Below are 13,788 nucleotides of genomic sequence, written 5' to 3' on the forward strand. Positions count from 1 at the left end.
GCAAAATTAGAACCAGCTACTTATGGCATGGCAAATAATTACCTTCAAGCAAAGAAGCCATGACTTCCGCTGGGGACTCGCTGGTGCTCACCCCCCCGGACCTCCTCGACTGCAATGCAGCACTCTGCCATCTCTTCCAGGGGGGTGAGCTGCAGCTTTGATGGCATGGGGCCAGCCCCAGAGGTGTGGCTGTGTTCCCACCGCTTGGTCAGTTTCTTCTTGAGGTTGGTTTTAAAGTCGTGCCACCTGCAATCAAAGTTTACATATTACTACATGTCACTCCTCATGTTTGCTGTAGCAACCATTGCAATCTGCCACAGATTACATGTGCTTCATGACACCAAACTTACAATATATTAAATTCGAAAACCAACCCTTAGAAGATACACTCACACTCACCCTACAATAACTATCAATTAAATGACATGGCAAACATGTCTGTGCCTCCAAGCAACGTGACTGGCCATTGACCAACTCCATCTAACATCTAATGTAAACATTACTGGTCTTGTAGTGCTCAAATGTAACACACATGAACTTGCCTCTTCTTAACGTGCTCCGCCTCACGAACTTGTGGAGCCACCGTATTAATCTCCGCCGTTATGTCCTCCCAGATCTTCCATCTCCTTGTGTGCGTCAACCTGTCCTGTGGACACTCAATCCAATCCTGTGCCCGGGGCACCAGGATGGCAAGCTCCTGCGCTTCGTATGCCATGTTCCTGCTGCTTGGTTCCTCTGTTTGCCTCTTTCGGCCACGGCCACCTGTCGCTGTACTCGAAGTGCTGGCCAGGCTACTCTGTTGGGAAGCCACCTGTTGTGATCCCAATGATTCTGCTGAGGCTGAAGATGGGCCAGCTGCCGATTGGCCTGATGTAGATGGGCCAGCTGGCTGCTCTTCTCCCACTGGCTGGTCTGGGTTGAGGGGGACATAGGTGGTGTTGGAGTCCATCTGGGCAAAGAGGTTCTGCAACACCTGTTCTTCCTCTGATTCAGAGCCAGCCATGTTTGCAACAACTTTTTGCCTTTGTAGCACAACTTTAAATACTATTTCTGTAATTGGCGTAAATCAGCTACAACCTGCGTTCCGTGCGGCAGCGTCACGTACGGCAGCTTACGCCGTGGTGTGTGTGCGGCGCATAGGCCACGCCCATAGTAGCGGCAACTCGCTTGTGCAAAACCTGGCGTAACATCAAACTATAATTTAGGTGACCTGTTTAAAGATTTGTTGTAATGGACACCTGTAACGTTATGCAATCCTAAATGCTATCTGTAAATGTTCAGTAGTACTGTGCTATTGTTGAGATTGTCCATAAAAAGTAAGTAACCCAATCCATTTTCAAATCCGGCCCAGAAGTCATGCAATAGTGATCACTGATGTCATGCACAACACATGTGCTAGGCCTATAAATAGTGCTTTGCTGCTAGGTGCATTTGTCTCCAGAGCTGTATTGGGCCAGGTTCTAAGGTAAGCACTCGCATGGTCCAGATTGTTGGTACAGCAAAGTCTTGTTAGCATTACAGAAACATGTTACCTGCCCACCATTTAACTGACAGATGTTAAACCTGTGTGGCACCATATAATGGTGAACTACATGTCCCAGCATTATTTGAAATGTTTCATTTTAGTTATTGATCAGTTGATCACACCTGTAATACTTACTTAGTGTTTAGTTGTTACATGTTTTAAATACATTTGTCTTTAAGAAGGTGTGTGGTGAGGTAATATTATTGTAACTTCATTATAGATTACTATGGATCTGTGGGACTACACTGGGCGCCCCTGTATTGTACGCATAGTTGCATCAAATGTGACAATTTTTTGAGCATGACCAATCTTTGCATAGGTGTCTCCTTATTTATGAACCTTTTGTTGTAGGTTGCTGAAGCAATGATGCAGTAGATGGGTGATAGGCTAAGGGCACTTGCGGCTCACCCCACTCGTCGGCCAAGGAGGCCAGGACGTGCTAGAATCTTCCGCACACGGGTGACACTCTTTGGGATGCCCGATGATGAGGTACTTACTAGGTACAGGTTACCCCCACATGTAATTCTAGATATACGCTCTTTAATTGAGAGTGATCTAGAACCTCTTCATGGGCTCACGACAGCAATTCCGCCTCACACTCAGCTGCTGGCGGTGTTGCATTTCTGCGCCTCGGGATCCTTCCAACAAGTAGTGGCAGTACTTGCTGGAATATCTCAGCCGGTTTTCAACCGAATCCTGAGGCGTGTGACGTCAGCCATGTTTAGGCGCAAGGGGTACTTCATGGCCATGTCTTTTGCCCAAGAGACCCTTCACCGAAGCCAGCAGGCATTCCATCAAATTGCTGGCTTCCCTAATGTGATAGGGGCTGTGGATGGCACCCATGTACCATTTGTGCCTCCATCAAGAAGTGAGAAGATCTATAGGAACCGAAAATTGTTCCACTCACTGAACGTGATGGTGGTATGTGGCCCATCCATGGAAATTCTCGCCTTCAACTCGAAGTTTCCCGGAAGTGCCCATGACTCTCATGTTATCCGACAAACCGGGATTTGGCAAAGACTACAAGAGCTTGAAGGCCGTGATGCGTGGGTTCTGGGTGACTCCGGTTACTCATGGCTACCTACGCCGTACAGCTCCCCAGAACCAGGCCCACAGGAGGCATTCAATAGGGCGCATGTTGCCACCAGGCAACTGGTGGAGCGCTCAATTGGCCTGTTGAAGGGTCGATTTAGAGTGCTCCACCGCACTGGTGGTGACTTACAGTATGCGCCTGAAATGGTGTCGAGGATTGTGGGCCTGTGTGTTTGCTTTCACAACATAGCTGTGCGGCGTGAGATACCCTTTGATGAGTGGGAGGTTCCATCTGAGCCGCAAGACCCGCCCATGCGCCCATCCTGCTCCCCTGAAAGCAGACGTGGATACCAGCTGCGGGACTCTGTGGCCATGAGATACTTCAGGTACATTTCTGAATGTTGTCCAGACCAAACCTCTTTCCGATCTATTATCCACATCAAGGTTGACAATGATTTAAATTTAGTGTCCTCCTAATTAAACATTAGGCAGCATGGCCTCTTACTGGCAATAGCAATAGCACTACGTATTAGGTTTGAGGTGTATTGGTTTAAGCCCAATATTGCACGTATTGTCCATAGATTTGAAAAAATATTTTATGTTTTCATTTTTTTAGCTGAGCTCATCATCCGTGTCTGGTGAGTACATTGAATTGCTTACTTTTTTCACCATGTATGTGTGGGATGTGGGTGTGATTATTTTATTTGGATGTAATTTTTATGATCACATATATATATATATATATATATATATATATATATATATATATATATATATATATATATATATATATATGTTTATTTGGGGTGTTTAGTTCAAAATATATAAGCAGTAGGAGGTAGGCAGGCAGGCAGGCAGGTGTCCAATATAATGGTATAATCAGGAGAAGTGCTAGTATGTGTATGTGTTTTTCCTCATAAATGTACGCATACACATAAATGCATACAGTAAGTAATGCGAAGTACAGCTAAGCGATGCCAAGCTATAGCACGCGTTGCTTGGCGGTGCGATGTTATCGCCGATGGTTGGGCGCATACACAATGTCCATGTCAATATGGATAATAAAGTTAATACCAAATAGTAAAGTTAACAACCAATCACACAACAGGAAGTATTTTCATGTGCCATTGGTAAAATGGCTTCCTACCAGAGAGCTGCGCCCTTCAGCACTGCGGAGATGCTGGCCCTGGTCTCCGTTATGGAGCGGAGGCTAGGACGTGCAGGGCCCTATGTCTCTAATAGGGACAAGCGCCCGCACAAATGTGCGGAGGACCATCGCCCAATTGGAGAGGCGATGGTCCGACCTGCGGAGGCGCCAGCCGGAGCTGCTGCACGCACTGAGGCGGCGACTTCAACGCTGTAAGTATTGACGCAAAATACACATAATTGACAGTGGGCCACATTCTCTAAGCTTCTAAAGTGATAAAATGGAGAGTAATAAACAGCCAGCCAATCAGCTCCTACCTGACATTTTTCAAAGACAGTCTGTGACATGGCAGGTATGAGCTGATTGACTGCCTGTTTTACACTCTCCATTTTATCACCTTTGAAGCTTAGTGCATCTGGCCCAGTGAATGATATATTTGTCACATTATTGAATAATAAGATTACATGAGGTCAGTTGGGTGTTTATGACATAGAAATGCCATATACTATATGTGTGATATATAACATATATATAATGTGGTTATGATATGTACATATAGTGATTACAATGTCAAATGACACTGACCCATTTTGTTTGGTTAACCCACAGCACGGGAAAGAGCCAGACAGGCCAGAGAGGAGGAGGGCCAGGAGGCCACAGAGGAGGGCCAGGAGGCCGCAGAGGAGGTCCAGGAGGCACAGGAGGCCCAGGAGGTCCAGGAGGTCGCCCTGGAGGTGGAAGTGGAGGGCCAGGTTGAGGTGGAGAAGGAGGAGGCGGGACAGGTGGAGATGGAGGAGGAGGTTGAGGGCCACCATGAGGTGGAATACCTCACCTCCACCACCCCTACACACACCCCTCCCCCTAGCCACTCACCAACCTCCACTATCTACCTCCCCCCCCCGTGTACCAAGAGGAGGAGCTCGCCCTACCCCTTGAGGAGTTTCCACCACCTCCAAGTCTGGAGGAAGAAGAGCCGGTGGAGGTGTCTGGCAGGGGTAAGTAGACGTAATGACTCATGACTAACTTAGGTACAGTTAGTTATGTGGCAAAGATGATGACATTTTGCTATAATAGAGTAAAGAGTAGTCCAAACAAATGGAAAACAACAGACACACTTTGGCCTTATAGGGCCATGCTGCAACCGTGCAATGTGGAGGCTCATGTAGGTGATGAGTGTTTATTTAAGCAGGGTCTTTGTATAGAAGCCAAAAAAAACATCAATGGAATATGGGCAGGCCAGATTTATAACGGAGTCTCAAGTGTCCAGTTCCCCTGGGCCCCCCTGTAGCCAGTGGTCCTGTGTTGTTGCCATGTATTTTTGAAAGGACTTATGTAGGATGTATTGAACTTAGAAATTGTTTGGTGTATGGAAGCAGATTAGTGCTGCACTTTCACCTGTCTGGCAATGTGACAAGGAATCATGAAGTAATAGGGTAGAGTGACTAGCGTAGGCTTTTAATGTGTTATCTATTATCTATCTATCTATCTATCTATCTATCTATCATGCAGTTTAGCTATTAAGCAGTAACATGCAGGTATATATGGATTCAGTATTGAATCCCGGCGGTCGGGATCCCGGCGTTCAGAATCCCGACGCCGGAATCCCGACAGCCGAAATGCCGACAAGGGGGGGACGTGGATCGCTCCCCCTTGCGGGCTCGCTTCGCTCGCCACACTAATTTACTCTCCCTCCAGGGGTGTCGTGGACACCCCAGGAGAGAGAATGTGTCGGCATTTCGGCGGTCGGGATTCCTGCGTCGGGATTCTGAACGCCGGGATCCCGACCGCCGGGATCGTAACTGCATCCCGTATATATGTATGGCTAAATGTGGCATGTTGTAGTGGGTGTAGGTTTCGAGTAGATTGGGGAGTGTTTGGCCAGGAGAAGTGTGAGTGATCCTCAAGTGTTGTTGTGATTTTGATATATACATTGTCAAGTGTGTGTGTGTGTGGTGGCAGCATCATGATCATATATTTTCTGCCATTAGATACAGGATTGGCTAAGTAATTGTTTGTATGTATGATTTCTCATGCTGTAGGTACTTAGGATTGACTGTACAAGGTGTACCTGAGTAGCATAATTAATGTTTAACCCCCTTTCTCATGCCCACAGATGACCCGGGAGAAGCCCAGGGTGTGAGAGGGGCCCTAATGAGGCTGCGGGAGGACCTCATGAGAATGGCTGGCCATGTGCAGGACCTGTGCGACCTCCTGCTTGAATAATTTATTTTTATATGTTATGTAAATAAATGTTAACGTTTAAGTACGAAGTTGTCTGTGTGTTATTTTAGTATTTTACAGTATAAGTATAAATATAAGGAAATCAGTAAAATTGTTGATGTTTAGTTATGTAAGGTGCAAAAGGGATAGCTGTTTTTATTGCATAGGGAATGTTGTATGTCGTCCGTGAACACGCCCTGTTCTTAAAGAGTGACTCCGTCCGAATGCGGAGGACCGGTGGGCGTTTCTACGGACGATGTCCGCACACCACCGCACAGCGTGGCGTGCGGACCGCTCCGTAGGAATTCGGGAAAGTACGCACCGATGCGGTGTATTACTTTCGCGGTAAGGCCGTGCATACGCGGTCAGACCGTGCATACGCTGTAAGACCGTGCAGAATCTGAGTGTTTCCACCGCACACGCATGGTTTGTATGTCGTCCGTTAACACGCCCTGTTCTTAAAGAGTGACTCCGTCCGAATGCGGAGGACCGGTGGGCGTTTCTATGGTAGGGTTAATGTAAAGTGGTTGGAAGTGTTTAATGACCAATTACATAAATAATAGATGACCAGGATAAACAATCCCTTTTCAATGAGGTTTGCTAATTGCCTAAGTGTGTCATGTGATCCATTTGGGAATTCAGATAAGAGTGGTGGTGATTTGTGCGTAAATACACCGCATCGGTGCGTACTGGCAGGTTCCCGTCCGTTCTGACGCGGTAAGGCCGTGCATACGCGGTCAGACCGTGCATACGCTGTAAGACCGTGCAGAATCTGAGTGTTTCCACCGCACACGCATGGTTTGTATGTCGTCCGTGAACACGCCCTGTTCTTAAAGAGTGACTCCGTCCAAATGCGGAGGACCGGTGGGCGTTTCTACGGACGATGTCCGCACACCACCGCACAGCGTGGTGTGCGGACCGCTCCGTAGGAATTCGGGAAAGTACGCACCGATCTGAATAAGGGCCATTGTGACACACTGCAGTACCCATTACGCCGCACACTGTAGTGACCAATGCACATTATGCCGTACACCGCAATGCCCATTACACATTGTTGCACACTGTAAAGCCCATTACACATTGGCTCCCACTGTAATGTCCATTAAACATTGCAGCACACAGTATTGCTTATTACACATTATGACTCGCACCGTAATGCCCATTTTATTATGCCACACACCATAATGCCCATTACACATTATGCCACACACTTAATGCCCATTACGTATTATGCTTACAGTAATTTTTCTTACACATAATTCCCCCCAGTAGTGCAACTTAAACATTGCCCCTTCTAGAATTCCCATATTAGTGCCATATAAAAGGGGAATAGAGGGTACTTGTGGAGTATCACGGCTCCCATCGCATGCCATATGTAGTGGCATGAGATGGCATGCGATGAGATGCGATTTTTATCAAATCGCATGCGATGCGTCGGGATTCTGAACGCCGGGATCCCGACCGCCGGGATCGTAACTGCATCCCGTATATATGTATGGCTAAATGTGGCATGTTGTAGTGGGTGTAGGTTTCGAGTAGATTGGGGAGTGTTTGGCCAGGAGAAGTGTGAGTGATCCTCAAGTGTTGTTGTGATTTTGATATATACATTGTCAAGTGTGTGTGTGTGTGTGTGTGGTGGCAGCATCATGATCATATATTTTCTGCCATTAGATACAGGATTGGCTAAGTAATTGTTTGTATGTATGATTTCTCATGCTGTAGGTACTTAGGATTGACTGTACAAGGTGTACCTGAGTAGCATAATTAATGTTTAACCCCCTTTCTCATGCCCACAGATGACCCGGGAGAAGCCCAGGGTGTGAGAGGGGCCCTAATGAGGCTGCGGGAGGACCTCATGAGAATGGCTGGCCATGTGCAGGACCTGTGCGACCTCCTGCTTGAATAATTTATTTTTATATGTTATGTAAATAAATGTTAACGTTTAAGTACGAAGTTGTCTGTGTGTTATTTTAGTATTTTACAGTATAAGTATAAATATAAGGAAATCAGTAAAATTGTTGATGTTTAGTTATGTAAGGTGCAAAAGGGATAGCTGTTTTTATTGCATAGGGAATGTTGTATGTCGTCCGTGAACACGCCCTGTTCTTAAAGAGTGACTCCGTCCGAATGCGGAGGACCGGTGGGCGTTTCTACGGACGATGTCCGCACACCACCGCACAGCGTGGCGTGCGGACCGCTCCGTAGGAATTCGGGAAAGTACGCACCGATGCGGTGTATTACTTTCGCGGTAAGGCCGTGCATACGCGGTCAGACCGTGCATACGCTGTAAGACCGTGCAGAATCTGAGTGTTTCCACCGCACACGCATGGTTTGTATGTCGTCCGTGAACACGCCCTGTTCTTAAAGAGTGACTCCGTCCGAATGCGGAGGACCGGTGGGCGTTTCTATGGTAGGGTTAATGTAAAGTGGTTGGAAGTGTTTAATGACCAATTACATAAATAATAGATGACCAGGATAAACAATCCCTTTTCAATGAGGTTTGCTAATTGCCTAAGTGTGTCATGTGATCCATTTGGGAATTCAGATAAGAGTGGTGGTGATTTGTGCGTAAATACACCGCATCGGTGCGTACTGGCAGGTTCCCGTCCGTTCTGACGCGGTAAGGCCGTGCATACGCGGTCAGACCGTGCATACGCTGTAAGACCGTGCAGAATCTGAGTGTTTCCACCGCACACGCATGGTTTGTATGTCGTCCGTGAACACGCCCTGTTCTTAAAGAGTGACTCCGTCCAAATGCGGAGGACCGGTGGGCGTTTCTACGGACGATGTCCGCACACCACCGCACAGCGTGGCGTGCGGACCGTTCCGTAGGAATTCGGGAAAGTACGCACCGATCTGAATAAGGGCCATTGTGACACACTGCAGTACCCATTACGCCGCACACTGTAGTGACCAATGCACATTATGCCGTACACCGCAATGCCCATTACACATTGTTGCACACTGTAAAGCCCATTACACATTGGCTCCCACTGTAATGTCCATTAAACATTGCAGCACACAGTATTGCTTATTACACATTATGACTCGCACCGTAATGCCCATTTTATTATGCCACACACCATAATGCCCATTACACATTATGCCACACACTTAATGCCCATTACGTATTATGCTTACAGTAATTTTTCTTACACATAATTCCCCCCAGTAGTGCAACTTAAACATTGCCCCTTCTAGAATTCCCATATTAGTGCCATATAAAAGGGGAATAGAGGGTACTTGTGGAGTATCACGGCTCCCATCGCATGCCATATGTAGTGGCATGAGATGGCATGCGATGAGATGCGATTTTTATCAAATCGCATGTGATGCGATCGCATGCGTTTTTGCACTGAAATGCATCCAAATGCATTGAAATGTGCAGCAAACATGTTAAATGCCCCCAAATGTCATTTTTCAGAGTGTACCACCCCCACTATCAACGCCAACCAGAAGCATGGCGAGCGCAGCGTGCCTGCGAGGGGCGGCGGTATGCGTCCTATGACCTTTTCATACCCCCCACTATCCATGTCGGTGTGGAGTTAAGAATAGAATAGTGTGGCGAGCGCAGCGAGCCACCGAGCCCGAAGCATGGCGAGCGCAGCGAGGACACCTGTGAAGCCCGCGAGGGGACGCGGATACCTGTGAAGGTATCCGCGTCCCCTCACCACGCTTCGGGCTCGCCACACTATTCTATTCTCAATAGTCGTAGGACGCGTACCGCCGCCCATCGCGGGCTCGCTGCGCTCGCCACGCTTCGGGTTGGCGTTGATAGTGGGGGTGGTACACTCTGAAAAATGACATTTGGGGGCATTTAACATGTTTGCTGCACATTTCAATGCATTTGGATGCATTTCAGTGCAAAATCGCATGGCATCGCATGCGATTTGATCGCATGCGATGCGATTTTTTAGCTTGCGATGCACATCGTGGAAGCCGTGATACTCCACAAGTACCGAATAGAGAGCTCACCGCCACAGCCCTGTGGAGTGTGCGCTCAGCTCCTATGCTGCTGAGCGGCTCATACCATCACCGACGGACATTTGAAATATGGCACTGGGTAGTGAGTAAATTGGAGCTCATGGTCTGGCAGCCAATCGCTAACTGCAGCTGCCAGTCTGTGAGCTCTGATAGGCTGGTGGGCAATAGCCTTATTTCAAATGTCCATCGGTGCTGGTTTGAGCCCCTCAGCAGCCAAGGAGCTAAACACATCACACAGAGCCAAGATGGTGGTGAATGGCCATGTGCTGCTCCTCCCCAGGACCCAGCGCTTTTTGATTAGGCCCTGGCCCCCTCCCTGTAATATAATTATTATATAACTGCCCCCTCCCTTTAGTAATATTTACAGCCCAATCATATTATTCTCAGACCCCTTCCTCCCCCCCCCCCCCCTATATATAAATATATATACATACATATTTACAGACGGCAGCAGGAAGGAGATGCCTAACCTGGGGTGAAGAGCAGGAGCCAGCAACGCAGTACAAAGCAGCCAGCCGACTGGGATCAGCCACCATCAGAAGCAGGTTAATTACTGACAGCCAGGCAGAGTGAGTGGCAGGATAAGGACCCTGTCCTGCAGCTGGAGGAGCAGGGAAAGGACCAAGGATACAACTTTGCCCACTTGCTCTGACCCGGGCCCCAGTATCGGTAGCCACGTGTAGGCACACAGGGGTTCCCTCCTCTCACACATAACAGCGTATTGGGCGGCTATCAGCTGCAGACGCTGTTGTGAGTGCGCAAGGAGATCTGGAGCTGCTGCCGGATATTTCTGTGGTGAGAGCCGCCTGATCCCCCGCTGTTACTGCACCCACACCCCCATCCTGTGGCCGCATCCTCCCTTTGGACCCCAGGCCGCATCCCTTCTCCACCTGGGACACCCGCCGGATTTTAAGTAAGGGGGAGCTGGTGAGCAGGGAGGGGGAGCCGGCGGCAGAGTGCACGGCTCTGGCGCCAGGTGACATCTCGGTGCCCAGAGCGTGTGCTCCACCGCCTACACCCTAGCTACGCTTCTGCTTCAATGGCAGAGAGGATGTCAGTTTAAAAAATGCTCCAAAGAGCACATAATGCAAAGAAAAGAGGTGCAACATGTTATTGATGGTGGAGATTGCAGGCACTAAGCATGGTATATTGTCGCTGCTTCTTTATAGGACCTGGCAAAGACAAGGAAGAGGAGCTGAGGAAGAAAAATATACAGTATGTTCATAGTAGGCTGAGCAGATGAAGACATACTGGAGTATGCTACGGGCAGGTGTGAGATTAGGTCACAGCTTCATAGCCTCGTTGGTTTATTTGGGCTCCCAAAAAACAAGTTGGCATAATGCAAGTAAAAGAGGTGCAAGACAGAATTGCCCTTTTGCACTCCCACCCTTGTCATTTAAAAAGGACATGCCCAGTTTAATAAACACATAATTTCTGTGACAGGTGGTTCCCCTGGAAAAAAGCTTGTCAAGTTCTCCGAATCATAGCTAACTTCAAACATATGTTCATAAAATAATAATTAGCTTTAAAGTTTTCTGAGCTATGCAGCAGGCAGAAAACCTGTTACTCTCTCTCTCTCTCTCTCTCTCTCTCTCTCTCTCTCTCTCTCTCTCTCTCTCTCTCTCGCTCTCTCTTTGATTCAGTCTTTTCTCTACAATGAGTCATTCTGCTGTTTGGCTGCTCTCTATAGATGGCTCCTGCACAGTGCTAGTCAGTGTTACTGCTGGCTAGAAAGCAGATGTAAATCCTCCTCTGTGCTTCATAGACATTGTCAGTAAGGCTTGAGCTATGCAAATATCTCAGTACTGAAGCCCTTGGCAATCATTCATGAGACTCCTGTTTGATTTGTTGTAGGCCTCCGCTGCAGAAATGGAGAAAATAAGGTAAGTGCTGTTTCCTTTCCTTACTGATCCCTGCTGTTATCTTCCTGCACCTGCCATTCCCAACAATAGGGATTTCTTGGAGGGATTCGGGCAGGACTGGGAATGCTAAATAGCTGATATGGGAAGACATTATGCAATGTGTAGACTGCAGGCAAGCATTCAGCTACATATTGTTACTTGGTTTGTCTCATTGCAAATAACGCAGAGCTCCCAAATCTGTTTCCCGTCAATTAATATCATGTTTTAAATGATGTAACGGAACAAATGCAGCCCCTAGAACAAGCCCTGATGTGGAGTCTCGAATGTACCCAGCACTGCTTGCTGACATGTTCTATGTATGTTTCTGTGTCTCATGTTGTTTTTTGTGCATTGGAGAAAGAAATGACGCTGTCCAGGATCATAAGGGCTTCTGTTTACCTAGCTCCCATTAATGACCTGCCTGGCCATACCTTATACTGTACATACAGCAGCATATACTGGATGCTGAAACACCGGCCGGAAGATACAGTATTGATCAGGGTAGGGTTGAAGATTTTCATCAAAATTAGACAAGAGCGGAGCTGGTGACTTTGAGGCTTTGCAGGGTAATAATGAATGATGTACAGCATATCATGCATATTGTTGTCATGGACACACCTGTGTATATATGTGTGTGTATATGTGTATGTATATATACATATATGTATATGTGTGTATATATATATATATATATATATATATAGTGTCACGCACTGATATCCCTTATGTTGATACTTTATTTATATGAACTGTAGCTGGGTTGGATCTGCTATTCATTATATATTACATTGTACTTAGAGAGAGATACAGCACATGTACAGTATGTACACAGATATACAATGTTCCCCTTCTTCTTGCGTAGATTGGACTATGCATCCACAATGCAGGTTCTCGGAGCCCGTCTTATGTAGGACAACAAATCCTCTTGTTCACTGGCCCTTCTTAATAGCTTTTATTGGATGCCGCCACATCTGTAAAAGCATCAGTCCACGTGGTGAGTTGGTGCAGTGTGGATGTCTCACCTGTATGTATATACTAACCACAGATGCTACTTCTTGTCCACACACAGGTGGGGGTTATAATTAACTGCAAGGTTCAGTTGCTTCATAATTACTATTAAATGATTCTGAGTTTTTTTTATGATTGTCAAGGTATTGCAAAAAGCTTCCACACATGCAAGAGGCATGCCATAAAATTGACAACTTACATATTTCCATATGTAAATGAGCACCAAAGCAGTCAAATATAGCCACTACAGTATATTGGAGAGCAACAGCATTTTGTTGTAGAACAGTGCCCTAAGGCCCATACACACTAGTAGACTTTAATTTCAAAAGACTTTGCCAAAATCTTTGATAGATAAATCTTTCACCAAAGTAGTGTGTACACACTGATCTATTTTCCTCAAAGAGCAAGAGATTTTCAGGAGGCGAAAGACTTTGCTGAAAATCTTTCATATACAAGGCTATTTACATAATGGGCTGGGTTTGAATTCCAAGGGAGGGAGCAGGGGCCCTTTTAATCAGTGCATTAAACACAGGGGACTAAACACACCATAATGCCCATTACACATTATACCACATACTATAACGCCTATTACACAATATGCCACACATCATTAGGTGATGGGCAGTGGGTGATAGTGATGGATAGTGGGTGGCGACCTCAGTGTGAGGGTGATGAACAGTGAGTGATAGTAATGGATAGTGGGTGACAGCAGCATAAGGGTGGTGGATGAGGTTGATGGGCAGTGGGTGACAGCAGCGTGAGGGTGACGGGCAGTGGGTGATAGTGATGCATAGTGGGTGACAGCAACGTGAGGGTGATAGTGATGGATTGTGGGTGACGGCAGCATGAGGGTGGCCCGGTGATGGCAACGGATAGTGTACTGCCTTGGGGGGGCACATGCCATCCTGCCACCCGGCACTGTCCGCCACTGGAACTTGGGCCCCTAGGATTATGGAGCCCTAGGGCAACTG

The 13,788-nt window shown here is 47.1% G+C and overlaps 1 protein-coding gene and 1 long non-coding RNA gene across 12 annotated transcripts in view; both read left to right on the forward strand.

Moving 5' to 3' along the window:
• LOC146049975 (uncharacterized) overlaps positions 1-5,920 on the forward strand; it is a 47,723-nt gene extending 41,803 nt beyond the window's left edge. For both annotated transcript variants that reach the window (XR_014466245.1, XR_014466246.1), the window contains exon 4: positions 5,818-5,920. This is a non-coding gene — a long non-coding RNA (uncharacterized LOC146049975). The remainder of the gene's footprint in view (positions 1-5,817) is intronic.
• A 5,638-nt stretch (positions 5,921-11,558) lies between these two features.
• Positions 11,559-13,788, forward strand: part of BEGAIN (brain enriched guanylate kinase associated) — a 330,134-nt gene continuing 327,904 nt past the window's right edge. For 7 of the 10 annotated variants that reach the window (XM_083166756.1, XM_083166763.1, XM_083166758.1 and 4 more), the window contains exon 1: positions 11,559-11,791. In XM_083166756.1, the coding sequence (XP_083022882.1) occupies positions 11,778-11,791 (14 nt within the window). In that variant the 5' untranslated portion in view covers positions 11,559-11,777. The remainder of the gene's footprint in view (positions 11,792-13,788) is intronic. The other 3 variants (XM_083166757.1, XM_083166760.1, XM_083166762.1) reach the window with 2 other exon arrangements.

Source organism: Crinia signifera, chromosome 12 (genome assembly GCF_055691185.1).
Source record: "Crinia signifera chromosome 12, ASM5569118v1, whole genome shotgun sequence".
NCBI classification, from domain to species: Eukaryota; Metazoa; Chordata; class Amphibia; order Anura; family Myobatrachidae; genus Crinia; species Crinia signifera.